At 40.2% G+C, this 15,086-nt stretch overlaps 2 protein-coding genes across 6 annotated transcripts in view; one reads left to right on the top strand and one right to left on the bottom strand.

Annotated features, from left to right (window-relative positions):
• The window catches only part of poc1a (POC1 centriolar protein A), a 59,874-nt gene extending 45,156 nt beyond the window's left edge, over positions 1-14,718 (bottom strand). For 2 of the 5 annotated variants that reach the window (XR_006821586.1, XM_046028935.1), the window contains exons 1-7: positions 14,347-14,711; positions 10,599-10,683; positions 10,275-10,446; positions 9,848-10,027; positions 9,500-9,607; positions 8,972-9,087; positions 5,908-6,041 (exon numbers count right to left, since the gene is read on the bottom strand). Coding sequence is in view for 4 of the 5 variants with exons in the window: in XM_046028935.1 (XP_045884891.1) it covers positions 5,908-6,041; positions 8,972-9,087; positions 9,500-9,607; positions 9,848-10,027; positions 10,275-10,446; positions 10,599-10,683; positions 14,347-14,361 (810 nt within the window). In the remaining variant the exon portion in view is untranslated. Of the gene's footprint in view, positions 1-5,907; positions 6,042-8,971; positions 9,088-9,499; positions 9,608-9,847; positions 10,028-10,274; positions 10,447-10,598; positions 10,684-11,035; positions 11,747-14,346 lie in introns of those variants that run through there. The other 3 variants (XM_046028939.1, XM_046028937.1, XM_046028938.1) reach the window with 3 other exon arrangements.
• Positions 11,739-12,598, top strand: b9d2 (B9 domain containing 2). Its single transcript, XM_046028940.1, has one exon. The coding sequence runs from the start codon at positions 11,925-11,927 to the stop codon at positions 12,450-12,452; it is 528 nt and encodes a 175-aa protein (XP_045884896.1). The 5' UTR covers positions 11,739-11,924; the 3' UTR covers positions 12,453-12,598.
• Positions 14,719-15,086: the final 368 nt, after the last annotated feature.

Genomic DNA, 15,086 nt, shown 5'->3' with positions numbered 1-15,086 from the left:
TGTGTGACAAGGAACAGAAAAGAGCCTACCACAGAGACTGTGGTAGCGACCAGTGGTCTGTGTGGCAGCGACCAGTGGTCGGTGTGGCAGCGACCAGTGGTCGGTGTGGCAGCGACCAGTGGTCGGTGTGGCAGCGACCAGTGGTCGGTGTGGCAGCGACCAGTGGTCGGTGTGGCAGCGACCAGTATCTTTAGCGCCCCTAGTGGTAGCGACCAGTGGTCTGTGTGGCAGAGACCAGACCACAGAATTGGCTACAACCCCTGCTGCAGATGGTCGATGGTTGAGAAGGCATCGTGATTGTAAAACCCCGCCTGAAAAATTTTTTCACATAATACCACCATGTGAAAGCAGGTTTTAATCCCCACGAACATTATTATTAAACGTTTTAAATGTGCTTCGCACCCTCCTTGGAATTCTCTTCTCCCCACACTCAGACACACAAGAGGCCTAGACCTCAGTTAAGCACACCTGCTTGCCCAGACTCTCTCTGTCTCCCCAATCGCCCTTCTACTCCACTTTCTCCATCAGCAGTACATTTTATAAAGTTGCCTAAAAGACACAGAACTCGTCTTTTTCCCGTATTTTTCCACCCGTGATCCGTTATCATGGCAACAGGTGAGCTGCTTGTGGGCTTGTTAATGGCGCATGCTATCAAACAACCAAAACCAACATCTGCACCCTGTGTGTTCTCTGCTGCTTTACCTGGTCCGTGCTTGTAAAATTTCCACCGCGACTTGTAACGTCATAGGCTACCAAGTTTTTAATCAAGTAAAGTCTTACACACTGAACTTTTTAATAAAAAACCCGAACACATGATACTGTAGAGATCAGCGGTGTAGTGGCTCATTATCAACCATGTAGGCAGACCACTTCGTCTTCCGTCTCTGGTCGGTCCTCTATTGGCAAGCCGCGCAAAACGTGATTAATACATGATGTTTTAATAATAATGGCGATTTAGGTAAGTAGCCTAGATTTCACAGAGCAGAGACCTGTGGCTTTTACTTTCTCTTTTTATTCTAAGTCTCAGTTTGTTGTAAGAGCGGATGATGGCAACCCTCTGTTAAAATCAACTAAATATAAAGTTGGAAAGTTTAGGTTTACAACATTATAGCCTTCATTTTAATGGCATTTGATGGGTATATTTTCAACATATAACCAGGAATTCCTGGATAGATTTCTTGGCAAAAGCGCTTAAACAGTATAATCATGTTTATCTTCTCTCCACTCACTTCCAATTCCTCTTTAACAGGGGCCATTGAGATGATGAACTAGTGGCAAGTTAAAATCATAGGTTGAGAGATGCGCTCTGGCCCAGACAGAGGCTGAGTTTCATGTCATTCAACATGCCCTCATTGAGTCAACATGCCCTCATTGAGTCAACATGCTCATGGGGGAATTCTCGTCGTCATCATAAGTATTTGGGCTGAGGGAGCGAGTCAACAACGATGGTCACTCCAGAGGTGTATATCACCCACAATTAGGGCTGAACAATTTTGGAAAATAATCTAATTGCGATTTTTTTTGCCAATATTTTATATTTTATAATATATTTGCGATTTAATATGCAATTAATTTTTAAGCTCTTTACCTTCTGTATTATTCAAAACGGACAAGCAGTAAATCAGTGACCAACACAATATTAGATATATTAAACACACACTTTCTTGTAGGCCAGGCCTGTGTTATGATGAAATTAGGTGATGAATTATTATTATGAGCAATAGTGGAGAAAAGTATCAAATAACTCACAAAAATACTCAGTTTGAGGTTAAATTCAAAAGTTGGCCAAGAAAATGAAACCAAGTGATGCCTCTCCTGTTTAATAGATAAGCTCAGTAATTCTCCGACAACACCGGAGTTCCCCCGCAACCTCCGATGCAGGTAAGCAGCGCACTGGATGTAACTCACAGACTGGGCCTCTTTTGGACACTGTTACATAGATATTTCCTGACCTGTCATTTTTCCTGTCCACCAAAGCGCGGATGGCCCGACAATTTCACCCACCACCACCCCCAAGTTACCCGCGCGAGGCGGGTGCTACTTTCATTCCCTGTGTGACACTTCAGTTTCTGTAGTGTCAGCTTCAGTCAAGCTTAAGGCCATTATACAACAACAAGTCAAGGTTCAGCGTAATGTGCGAAGCTGATGCTTCCTCTGCAGACTGGTTTACTCTTGGGTGTCATGTGACCAGTGCTTAATTGCAGCCTTTGCGATATGAAAATCTCGATTTATCATATCACGATAATATCGCAAATGCGATTAATCGTTCAGCCCTACACACAATGCACTGCAGTTATGCATTTGGTAAAAGAAAATACATCCATGGTTAGTTGGCAGTAATGTAGATAAAACTCCTGCTTCATAGTTAGCGGAAAGTTTCTTAAGAAAATCTCATTGATAGCTTTATATTTTACTCATTGTTATATGACTGACTGAACTTCTTGATTCCTAACATTATCTGTAAACACATAAAAAAAATTGCTGTTTTGCAAGATATCAAAAACCTGTAGCAATAGATAATCATGATACAGATCACAAACAGAAATGATAAAAACTGAAACTGATGCAGCTAATTACAATGTGCTGACGTATTGCCATTATCCATAAAAGACGCATTTGCCTCATTAAAATGAGTCTGCAGGGATGTAAAAAGCAGTACAACGCTAAGCTTACAACTGCTGGTTGATCCGTGATAGTTTGGGTTGAAAGTGTACAGGGGCAGGTGCGTTTCATTTAAATCCCCACGCTCATCCCCTGCCCACATTCCTGCTGCTCTCCAAGTGGCCTCCGAGTGAACAGTATGCTGTTACGTAATATTAAGGTCTGAGGGGAGGTGAATGAGGGGAAGTGGAACTACTAATGAAACACAGCCAGACGTTTCCTCATACTCAACTGTTAAAAAAGAAACAGTTAATTATAACAAACAACAAACACATTGTGTGTATCCTTAAGGCCAAATAAATAATTAAAAATAAAGTTTCAATCTGGTTTCAGGAAATAGCACAGCACTGAGACTGCCTTGCTTAAAGTCACCAATGACCTCTTAATGTCTGCTGATGATGGCATGTGCTCAGTCCTGGTACTCCTGGACCTTAGCGCTGCATTTGACACCACTGACCACAACATCATGTTAGACAGATTGGGGCACTGGGTGGGGATCTCTTACTGCCTTAGAATGGTTTTCATCCTACCTGTCCAATAGGAGGTTCTGTGTGTCTGTAAACAACTGTGTCTCTTCATTCTGTTCGGTTAAATATGGAGTGCCTCAGGGGTCGGTCTTAGGACCTATTTTGTTTTCCTTGTATTTGCTTCCCCTTGGACACATTATCCAGAAACATGGTGTCTCTTTTCATATTTATGCTGATGACACACAAATGTACTTGCCCGTCAGTTCAACAGACGCTGGAATGCTGAGTTTACTTACCAACTGCCTCTATGAAGTTAAAGCTGAACTTAGACAAAACAGTGATCCTGGTAATTGGGTCCCATCAGATGGCAGTCTGCTGGTTCCCTAGTGAATCACATTAAGCCATTTGCAAAGAATCTTGGTGTCCGGTCTGATAGTAATTTAAGTTTTGAGCAGCACACTACAATGCTAGTGCAATTATGTTTTTAATCAGCTTAGAAATATATCAAAAATACGATCTATGTTAACTTTTAAGGACACTGAGACCATCTTACACGCCTTTATTTCATCATGCTTGGATTACAGCAACAGCCTTTTTATTTGCTTAACCCAAAAATCTATTGATCCGCTCCAGACTGTCCAGAACTCAGCTGCCAGGCTTTTAACCAGAACAAAGAAATATGACCACATTACCCTGTTTTAGCTTCATTACACTGGCTCCCAGAATGTTTTAGACTTGACTTTAAAATTTTATTGATCACTTTTAAAGCTCTTCATGGCCTCTTGCCTTGTTATATTTCTGACCTTTTAGTCCCATACACACCAGCACGTACCTTGAGATCCTCGGGCAGAGGTCTGTTGTCTGTTCCAGAGTCTCGACTGAAAACTAAAGGGGACAGAGCGTTTGCAGTCAGGGCCCCGAGGCTCTGGAACAGCCTGCCCGAGGAGATCAGGTCGGCTGAGTCAGTGAACTCTTTTAAGTCCCTTCTTAAAACATACTTTTATAGGAGGGCCTTTCCCGATTTTATTTGACTTTTTAAAACTTTATCACGTTTTATTTTATTCCATTTTACATGTATTTTAAATGTGTATTTTAGTTTCTTAAGTGCTTTCTTGCTTTTATCATGTATTTGTTTTTACACTTGTTAAAGCACTTTGTAACATGTTTTTGAAAAGTGCTCTACAAATAAAGATTATTATTATTATTATTATTATTATTTAATCCCTTCCTTTTAAAACATCTGCAGAGATGAGTTTTGAAAAAAAATATTAAACCTGCATTGTTTATAACAGTGTTTGTTGTGCTCTTCTTCTTTCTTGCCTTTGTTGCTACATTTCTTACCACCTGTCGATCAATGCACTAGCATGAAACCATCTACAGGACTGTGTATCACATCGCCCGTATGCACACGTGCATCCTAGTGCACATGCAGGAGATACAAACAAAACAGGAACATTGCTCCATACAGCACATAATGGCCAAAAACTCCACAGGGTACTTTTAATAGAACAGCATGTACATTTTTTGTCTTGCCATACCTGCTTTTCAGCTTCTAAAATCAAGTCTCACCTGACAAAAAAATAATTTAAAAAAGAAAGTCAGTTGTAAGACAGAAAAGCAGAAAGTCAAATGAGCCTAAATCAGGCTGATTCAACCTAGCCAGGTAAGGTCCCCCTAAGGTGAGGTAAACAACACGTTTGTCAGATCCAACAGGAAAAAAAAACCCACATACAGTACATGCACATAGGTCCATACACATGCGGAAATGTAAGCAGACACATAAACCTACACATCCACAGCAAACAGATGGGGGTCTCTCCCATCTCAAGCTATGCGACTGGAGAGACAATTAACACCCTGAGCGCTCCCAGCACCAACAGATTGGCAGAGTCACCACCGAGCCAAAAAAAACCTCAACCAAACAACAACAACAGAAATGGAGACAGAGTGCAGGAGATGACAAATTTGGAGGTGTGAAGAGAGAAGGGGGAAAACTGCTTTTTTTATCTTGACAAACAGAAGAGTGTTGGCAAACGGCTGAAGAGAAGCACAGGTGACACAGACAGAATAAGAGACGAGCAACGTGTACAGAGGAATGGATAACCAGATGGACCACGTGTGGTACTGGCGAGCCACCGATTTCTACAACTAGCCAGCAAGCCAGTCCATCAGCTGTTCAAACAAACAGATACAGTCACCGAGCCATCCGGCCAACTAGTCCAGCAGGCCAAAGTGTGAGTACATGAGAGGAGAAAGGGAGGAGGTGGGGGGAAATAGAGAAGGACAAGAAGGAATATGAGGATGGTAATGACGGTGGCGATGCTAAAACATCCCCAGAACACACAGTTTTACAGTTGGAGAAAAAGGACGGGATGGAAACAGAGAGGAGGAAGAGAAGAAGAGGATCCAGAGGAACAAAGGCAGAAACACAGTTCTGTTTCCTTCCAACAACCCTGAGATGAGTCATCATGAGTGGGCCGCCCGCTCGCATGGCAAGTACTAAAATACTCCACATACAAAAAAAGGCATAAAACACACACACACACGCACGCACACACACACACACACACACACTTCAGACAATCAGACATACACAAAGGAGATGTTAAACACACTCACACCTCCGTCCCCTCTTTCACACACACACACACACACACACACACACACACTCAAAACAGCAGAGCAGGCCCAAAACCATCGGGATCCTGAATGGGTAAACTGCACAGTTCGGCCTGCAGGATATCTAAACGGTAGTCATGTGTCATCTGCGTGTGTCTACCTGGTGTCCGTGCAACGTATACAGTAGCTTGCCCTCTACAAGGTCCAGTATCTTCATTGTGGAATCGCTGGACGCAGTGATGAGGAAATTACCAGCCGGGTGGAAAGACACAGTGTTCACCACACCACTGTGAACTGGAAAACACACACACACACACACACACACACTTTTGAAAAGACTAGAAGAAGCATGTTACTATAATTCAAACTGAAGTGTATCCTTGAGCAAGTCAAGACATAAAGTTAAAATCTTGTTCTTCATCAGGCTTTACTGTATTTAGCAGCTTTACAGATTCACATTTTTTACTGGTTAAATAAAAATAATAATAAATAAAAAAAAACAAAAATAAAAAAAAAACAACTTACTGATGATCAAAATCATGATGACAATAACAATGGCAAAATGTAAAGTTATTCTTATCTTATTTAGACAGAGACAAAATTCCAGAGCTGCAATAATTAATCAATTAGTTGTTAACTATTAAATTAACTATTTTGATAATTGATTAATCGGTTTGAGTAATTTTTTAAAGAAAAAAAAGTCGGAATTCTCTGATACCAGCTTCTTAAAAGGTTCAGTGTGTAAGTTTTAGTGGCATCTAGTGGCGAGGGTTGAGAACTGCAACCAGCAGCTCACTGTGCATTTACGTGCTCCTCGGATGGTCCCATTTCCCAACTTGTGAAGTCATTCTTCCGACTTCATTGTGTGTTCATGTGCTCTTAAGTGAGAATGTGGATTCAACATGGCCGCTACTACAAAGATGTGTTGGATTAGCATTATCAGAGCAATTTAATTTGTCAATCCAAAAACAAAAAGACTTTCAACATATGGTCCTCTTTTAATATCTTTACATATTATAGACTACCCCTGACAAAGTTTTATTAATATTGGGGTCTTCTTATATATTTGTATACTGTCCTGTAAACTTCTGTATGTCCCATGTACACTTTATTCCTATTTTTGCAATAAAGATTTAAGGAAGAAAGAAAATTCTGATTATTCCAACACATGAATGCACCATCAGTCACTGCTCACCACTCCTTTGCAAGCAAGCAGAAGAAGCTACAGTAGTCAACACGCTCTGTTGGCCCTTGTGCTAAATAATACATGTGGGCCTCCATTTGTCCAAATTTCACTTGTCTTCGTACTTCTAACAAACCAGACTTCTACTACTACTACTACTACTACTACTTCTTCTTATATGTATTCAACGTAGTAATGAAACGCGCTCTGTAGAGCAGTTTGTCCGCTTGGGCTTCTGTAGAAATATGGCAGCGCAACATGGAAACTTCCAGGTAAGGGCACCTGCGGTGTATGTATATAGAAATGGCTCATTCTAACGTCATACAAACATAACCGTTCATTATGTAAGGTCTATATGCCACTGAAAACATTATGGATATTATATTGCATTTCTATCAATAGATCACCCTAAATATTACGCACTGAACCTTTAAATGTAAACATTTTCTGGTTTCTTTACTCCTCTATGACAGTTAACTAAATATCTTTACGTTGCGGACAAAACAAGACAAAATCTTGGGGCTTTGGGAAACACTGATCAACATTTTGCATCATTTTATAGGCCAAACAACTGATTGATTAATTGAGAAAAATCGACAGATTAATTGACAGTGAAAATAATTGTCAGTTGCAGCGCTACAAAATATTATTATTATTATTTTATAAAAGCCCTAAAGGGCAGTTTAGAGTTCGGTGTCTTGCTCAAGGACCCTTCAGCAGGGCAGATGCTTGCTTAACAGGGTTACCTGAATCCCACTGAAGTGTACTGCTGCTTTACACTACAATGTTGCTGTAGTTGCTGTGTAACTTGGCGTAAAATCTTAGAATGGCGTAAAATCAGGATTGCATTAGCACAAATCATCACACCAAGTATAGTAGCCTATAGCAACTAATCAAAACTTCCCTAAACTTGAAATTAGTCCACCATGTGTTGATTGATTTTCTTGACTGGAACAAAATGAAGATAGCAGACATTCGACAAGCGACATGGTCCCTCTGCTGGCTGCAAGATGCTATGTCACATATAAGGTAAACTGGTACCACAGCAGCAAAAAGATGCCGAAAAACTGCATCCAACTATACCGTGAGCAGGGGGAATGTATTCGTTTGGGTAAGGCTGAGGTTCACACAAGGATAGTGAAAAAGGTAAATACTCCAATAAACACAAAACCAAGGTAAGATGATTCTAAAAGTCTAAACATACTACCAATTTCCAATAATTCCCATGGGTATCTAACATTAGCCACCCCACATTTTAACCACCATTTTACACTTAAGGCTGGCACAATTGGTAATTAACTACATTATGTGAAGTGAAGCACAGTGGAAAGGGGAAGAAAACGAGAGGAGAGAAGAGGAGAGGCTTTTATCTTCATGCCCTGTCTCCTCAGACAGATGTGATTATCCATTATTAGATCTCACAACTCAAATCCATTTAAGAGAGCTGATTAGAACAATCAGACCAACTGGCCGTCTGAACAGAGGCATCAACATTTGGTTTATTGAATATGCAAGAAATCATGAATCTTGATTACCACTCTAATCGTGATGCTTTAAAGCTTAATTTTATCTTGGTGTTATTTCAGTTATTTGTAAAGCTCAGCTACATTTTCGCTGTGTTTAAAAGGTGAGGCTTCACTTTAGCTGTACTGGGAGTGGATGACAGTTTGCCATATAAGACTAAGACATTTTTCTCCCGAACACAAACACTGGCCTGTGGTCTTGCCTTTACTGTGTTAGGGGACCAGCATATTATACAGCCTGTAAAACGCACCTGTGTTGTTCAAGTATAAAATTTACATTATTTACATTAATGTCACAGCTATAAGACATCAAGGCTTGCTAAACTGTCTTGCAGCGTGTAGTAAATGCTTCTATAAGTATGTATTTAGGATTGATGTGATTGTAATTTATTAATGCAAATAATGGCTTTGCATCAAAGCTACAAATATGCAGTGATTGAATGTAAATTGTGGTTATTACAATAATCTTCAAATGACTTTATTGTATACTAAATACTTCCTTTATACAGTGTCTTTACCTTGGTAGTGCTGTAGCATCTTATGGGATCTGATGTCCCACACCTTGACAGAATTGTCAGTACTGGCCGCAGCGATGCATGTTCCACTGGGATGGAAATCTACATGGTTTGCATAACTTCGGAGAAAGAAAACATGACATTTACAGAGGGTCTTTGGACAAGATTTTACAGTACTTAAAATGCATTACTCTGGCAGGTTAATACAACTAACACAAAACTTTTGTTCTAAAATATTACTTGGAAACACGCACAGAGAACATTTTTGATTTTGATTTTGTTTTGTTTTTTTACACAAGTTGTTGTTGTTTAAACACCAGTGTAAATACAAGTCTATTTTTCTATAAAAAAAAATTACACACACTAGTAGAAATAATGCTCTGGATTATGAATCCTAAACATTTATAAAAATATCAAAGGAAACACTGACAGAAAAGAAATTTGGCTCCTGCTTGTTCTCACACAGACACACATTAGAGCATTTCTTATCCACATTTCTCCCCATGCATCATTCTGGTTTCAAGTGCTCACCCAGCATGTTCATAGAAAGAATGAATACACTCTCTGCTGTTTTTGTCCCACAGCTTTATTGTCTTATCATCACTGGACGACACAATCAAACGATCGTCTGGAGAAAACCTGCAAGAAATGTATTAGAAACTGTAGATCAAAAACTGGCCGCAATCTGTGTCTTCAGCTTCAATTTTACTAATGACATGTATTCATTAAAGCTGTGAATCTATTCAGAAATGTATAGAATCTAGGTATATATTAATGTAAATACAAAAATACAACTAACAATATAATAAGTAGGAATATCTGAAGGAGCAAATGATATACGGTATAACTGCGAAACCTTTATGTATGTTTGCATCTTACTTGGCACAGCGGACCCAGTTGATGTGCTGGTTGAGAGAGAACAGAAACTTTTGCCTGTGGACAGTCCAGATTTTGATGGTCTTGTCGTCAGAAGCTGTGACCAGAGTCTGTCCGTCCCCAGAAAAGTTAACACTGCGCACGGTGGCAGTGTGAGCCCTGAAAGCTGTTGACTCAGCCTTCCTGTACACACACAGCAAGACAACACTAAAGTTAAAAACAAACAATCAAAAAGCCAGTGGGTGTTCAGAAATGTGTGCCTTCTTCTGTGCTGGCAGAAGCAGTAGGTTCGCTACAACTGTCTTCTTTTGTTTGTTTTTATCGGTCAGCGTCACAGGCCTTTGTGGTAGCATTCTAGTGGCATACACAAATAATGAAAGATAATAGAGATGTACTAAAAAACACAAAGGTGAATAACTTCAAAACTCACATGCTGGGCACCCAGAGACGTACAGTCTTGTCTCTGGAGGCCGACGCCACCAGGTGGCCAGAGGGGGAAAACTGCACAGAAGTGACAGCATCTTTGTGTCCATCAAAACGATACGCTCGCATCTGAGGTTTCATGTGCCAGATCATCACACAGGAGTCCATAGAGCCTGTGGCTGAAAGAGGAGGGACCACGGTTGAGAGAACTGAACACATTGTGTATGATTGTGGAAAACCTACCACACGTAAAATAAAATAAAACGACAATGATCTGGCCACACTCAGACAAACACAGACAAGACATGGAGTAACATGAAGTAGCAGTTACCTATCTGTTTTGTGTTGCAGCTGAAGTCAACACTAGCCACAGTCTCCCTGTGACCCCTGAAATGTCTCTCTAGAGTTGGATCAGACTGTATGGAGAGAGAGACAGATTACAGCAGCCATATATTAAACTTGTTTCAAATCTTAAGCATTTATCTCCCTTGTCTATTATTTATCAAGAGTATAACGCCCAAAAACTGCTAATCTGCTTCATCAAGGAAGGTGTGGGTGTGTGATATGATTGACACTGGCCTGGCAACATGAGCAAACAACCCCATAATTGTCATATTTTGCTAAAAACTGATGGCATTCTCTGCAATGAATTATGTACAGCTGACTGTACTCTGTTTTCAATACAGCTTGTAGGCAAGTAAAGCAACCTTGGGGCATGTATAATACTGAAGTGTCATAAAAAATGCTACTGAGAATCCAGCTACTTACATTATGTAGCCACAATTATTAGGAGTTTTTTTTGTGAAGTGTGTGTTCATTAAAACACTCTTTTTTTCTATGAAGACGTGTCTGCTGTGAAAAAGGCCCATAACATCTATATCTGAACGTTTAAATTATCATTCCTTGGGCATTAATATGCTACTATAACAGCCTCCACTCCCTCCACTCGCCAGACTAAAACATAAACAAAAAAGGGGACCGATTTTGAGTATATAGTGCATTTTCTGGAATTTCTGCTAAAAAGAAAAAAAGCAAAATCTAGAAAAACTACAGCCATGGGGTGGCGCTGTTTCACAGTGTACTAGTTAGACTAGACTCTAAAGCCTCTTTAAATCACATCCAGACAAACCAATAACTTAACACTTGTTTTGGGGCTAGAAGTAAAGCTGAATTCACTCATCACTGGCTGATCATGAGAAATTATCTGTCCGCTTAGTTTGTCTCCAGTTCACAGTAGTTTTTAAATAAACGATGCCAAACAAGTCAAAGACTTATGCCCTGCACTAAGTTTGTTAGGACACAGCTCCTAATATGTGCCACCGCAAACAATCTCTAACAGTCAAATTAGCTATTTTTCAAGTAATATGTTGGGGAAACTAACACTAATTCGGCAGATGCTGGGGTTTGAGTCTTTAAATCATATTCAATAATGCGGGATCGGCACGCATCGAGACAGGAAGTCCTGCCTGAATACGCTTTTTCAGGGTGCCACGCGAGGACAGCCAGCTGAGTTACCAAGGAGACGCGAGCTGTGGTGCTAGTCACTGCTAGCCGTTGAACTACCGTTAGCCGTTACCAACGGTAGCCGTTAAGCTCGGAGGAAGAGTAGAGAGGACTTTCGGCGCCGCATGTTTTTGTGTAAGGGGGCGTTTGTAACATGGCAGAGCTGCACATTATAGGACAGATCGTTGGGGCCAGTGGTTTCCCGCAAAACAGTCTATTTTGCAAATGGGGAGTTCATACAGGAGGAGCGTGGCGTCTTCTGTCCGGGCTGAAGGAGGGTCAGACCCAGGTGGATATCCCCCAAACAGGAGACATGGCGTACTGGAGTCATCCGATTGATCTGCACTACGCGACTAAGGGACTCCAAGGCTGGCCAAAGCTTCACCTCCAAGTGTGGCACCAGGACTATTTCGGACGCTGCCAGCTGTACGGTTACGGGTACTGCCATGTCCCCTCTAGCCCTGGACACCACCGGATAAGCTGCGTGACCTGGAGGCCGATCGGCTCCTGGCAAGAGCAGTTGGCGCAAATGTTTGTCGGCGGAGGTCCCCAGCTCCGCACCCCGGATCTCGTATACAGCGGGGCGGACAGATACAGACTGCACACCGAGGCCATGGGAACCGTAGAGCTGGAGCTAGGCATTATCGTGAGACACTTCGACAAATATGGCGTCGAGAGTTAAGTTACAGTGAAATGGAAAAGACTTTAGGGTATTCTGATGGATTATATATCGTGCAGGCGGAGGTCTGAGTTGTTCTTAGCACAGTTTTGTACTTTTTTCTAAATTGCGTTTGTGTTTTTTTTTCTATAACGTTACAAGTTTATGTAAATAAAGAAACTATCGTCTTAACGAAGTTGGTTCCTTGTTGATTTGTTGAAGCCCCCGCCCCTCAAGGATAAACTGGTGCAGCTAATGGATGGAGATTAACCAGATCATTCACAAATAAGCCTCATTTAGCTTCATCCCACATTATTAACTAGAAAGTTCTTTTAAAATTGAATATTCAAATTGTTAAACTACACATAAATCCTATTTTACTGGCTTTTATTTTTAATTATATTCTGTGTATTTTGACATTGATTGTCATTCATAAGCAACCCTTTGCTAATCTAAATTTGAATCTTTCACCTTCCTCAAAAACATGGGATTAACAGAAAAGATACAGACATAAAAGCCAGGCATGAATAATGGTGCTATAAAAACAAAACTGTACTTAAGTATTAAAACGTTCGACCAAGATAATTGACATGGTTAACAGTATATCAAGCTACTAATTAGATGAATCAAATGATTTGCTCAACATTCATACTGATGGCTCAGCAGGAATAGTTTACTGTGCATCCAGGACTTGGAAATGTTCCAATGGGGAGACGCCTAGCACTGTCTATGGCAATAAATAACAGACATTTACGTTAAGAACCTCCCTTTTCAGCACTATGCCAGTTTTCATGAATTTCAATCCATCCTACATCACAAGCTTTACATAGATTCATGTTATGTTGAGAAACTGCAATTCTGAAGGGCAAATAAAGTATCAGATCTGTAACTAAAACCTAAATATGACACCTCAGCAGCATACATGAAATGATACAAGAACTACTTTCAGTAGTTGTCACTTTACCACAGTGAAGCAATCTGTTACTTTTAAATTATTTAACATACAGCCTGTGTGAATTTCATGACGTCGGCTATGTTTATTACACAAGTGTGAATGTAAAGCTTGCAGGAAAAGCATGGTAGACAAAATAGTAATTAACTTTAACATTGTGTGACAACAAATTGTAAAAAAACAATCACAGCAAGTAAGTTAAAACGGTTTATTTTATGTCACAGTGGGTTGATTTCTTTGTCTGAGTTTTTAGTTGTTCTTAAGCTCTGAAATGAGTTATGCTGTAGACTTGACCCGTACAGCCTTGTAACATTACGTTCTAAAATACGCTTCCATATTTGTGAAGTGATTACCAATTGGTCCCAGCCTGATATTTTCTCCACCACAATCTCAATAAGACCAGATTATATAATATATGCTAAACTTTCATCTTAAAATCTATTTAGTTATGTCTGTAACTGTCTCTGATGCTTTATGTCCTTTTGTTATGTCGGTCTGTTTTTCCTTTCTATTTGCTCTTAACAGGTCACTCTTGTAAAATAGATCTTGATCCTTTAGTTGTGTCTGGCTGTGTTTGTTCTCCTTTCTATCTGCTCTACCCAGGTCTCTTTTGCAAAAGGAATCTTGATCTCAATGATATTACCTGATTAATTACAGGTTATTATATAAATAAAGGAATAACTTTGGGAAGAATGGTGTTCATCCCTCCAATAGAGCTCCACAGACTTGACAAGGAGCACTGAAGCTGTTGTTTAGGCTCATGGTGGCCTGACTCACTTCATGTTGGTTTTTCCTTTAACTTGTCACCCATCTGTATATCGGGTAAATTATGTTAAAGCAACAGATCCCATATCATACAAAAGCACTTCTCTGTTGCTACAATTGTAAGTGAAGCTACAAACATGAAACGAACTTCCGGCTGAAGTAACAACGGCAAGTGCAGCTAATGTTACCAGTTACACTCACCAGTGCAGAAGTCATCTTTCTGATATCGCAGACAAAGATCTGATGCGAGCGGCTGTTCTGACCGTTAAAACCGTCCCTGTACTGTACTTCTTTATTACGGTGAAAGAGACAAACGATACTGTACTGTTGGCTCACCGGCTAGCGCTAGCTTACAACCATATTAGCTGGTAGTTGCTGACAACAACAAAGTTCAGTTTACGCGCCGCGATTGGGCGCTGAGCGTCCGGTCAGACTCCTTAAAGGGAAAGCTACCGTTAATAGCGTTTCTGTGTAGCTAAACTTCGATGTCACAGATATGATACTGTACACGTATGATCCAATAAAATGCTATAAGCTGGGCGATCAAGAGTAAATTATTGATATGATATTAATCCATCTAGACATTCAAGTGAAAATGTTTATTTTAAGATGTAATGACGCACCGTGACCGCCAGGTGTCAGCAGTGTAGCACGGTTAGAAGTCTCAGTGTTTTGAGCGTTTATTGAAATATCTCAAAGTAATTTTAAAAACAAAAATGGCATAGTACAATACAATAATGTTTTTTTCTCCCCAGACAACAAACAAGCATAATATAACTTTCACATATAAAACAATAAAGAGAAGAGAAACAGCAGGCTAATAAATGAATAATAAGATTTAAAACAACATTCTTCTCCAATGGTAATAAATAATGACACAGCTCCTTGTGAAATGTGTAGAAATTCTGTTGTGTTTTCAGGAAACTATTATTGTAATTGCT

The sequence above is a fragment of the Micropterus dolomieu genome, linkage group LG18, assembly GCF_021292245.1.
Source record: "Micropterus dolomieu isolate WLL.071019.BEF.003 ecotype Adirondacks linkage group LG18, ASM2129224v1, whole genome shotgun sequence".
Lineage (NCBI taxonomy): Eukaryota > Metazoa > Chordata > Actinopteri > Centrarchiformes > Centrarchidae > Micropterus > Micropterus dolomieu.
Note: the sequence above shows the minus strand (reverse complement) of the source record. Positions and strands in the feature narration are given on the sequence as shown.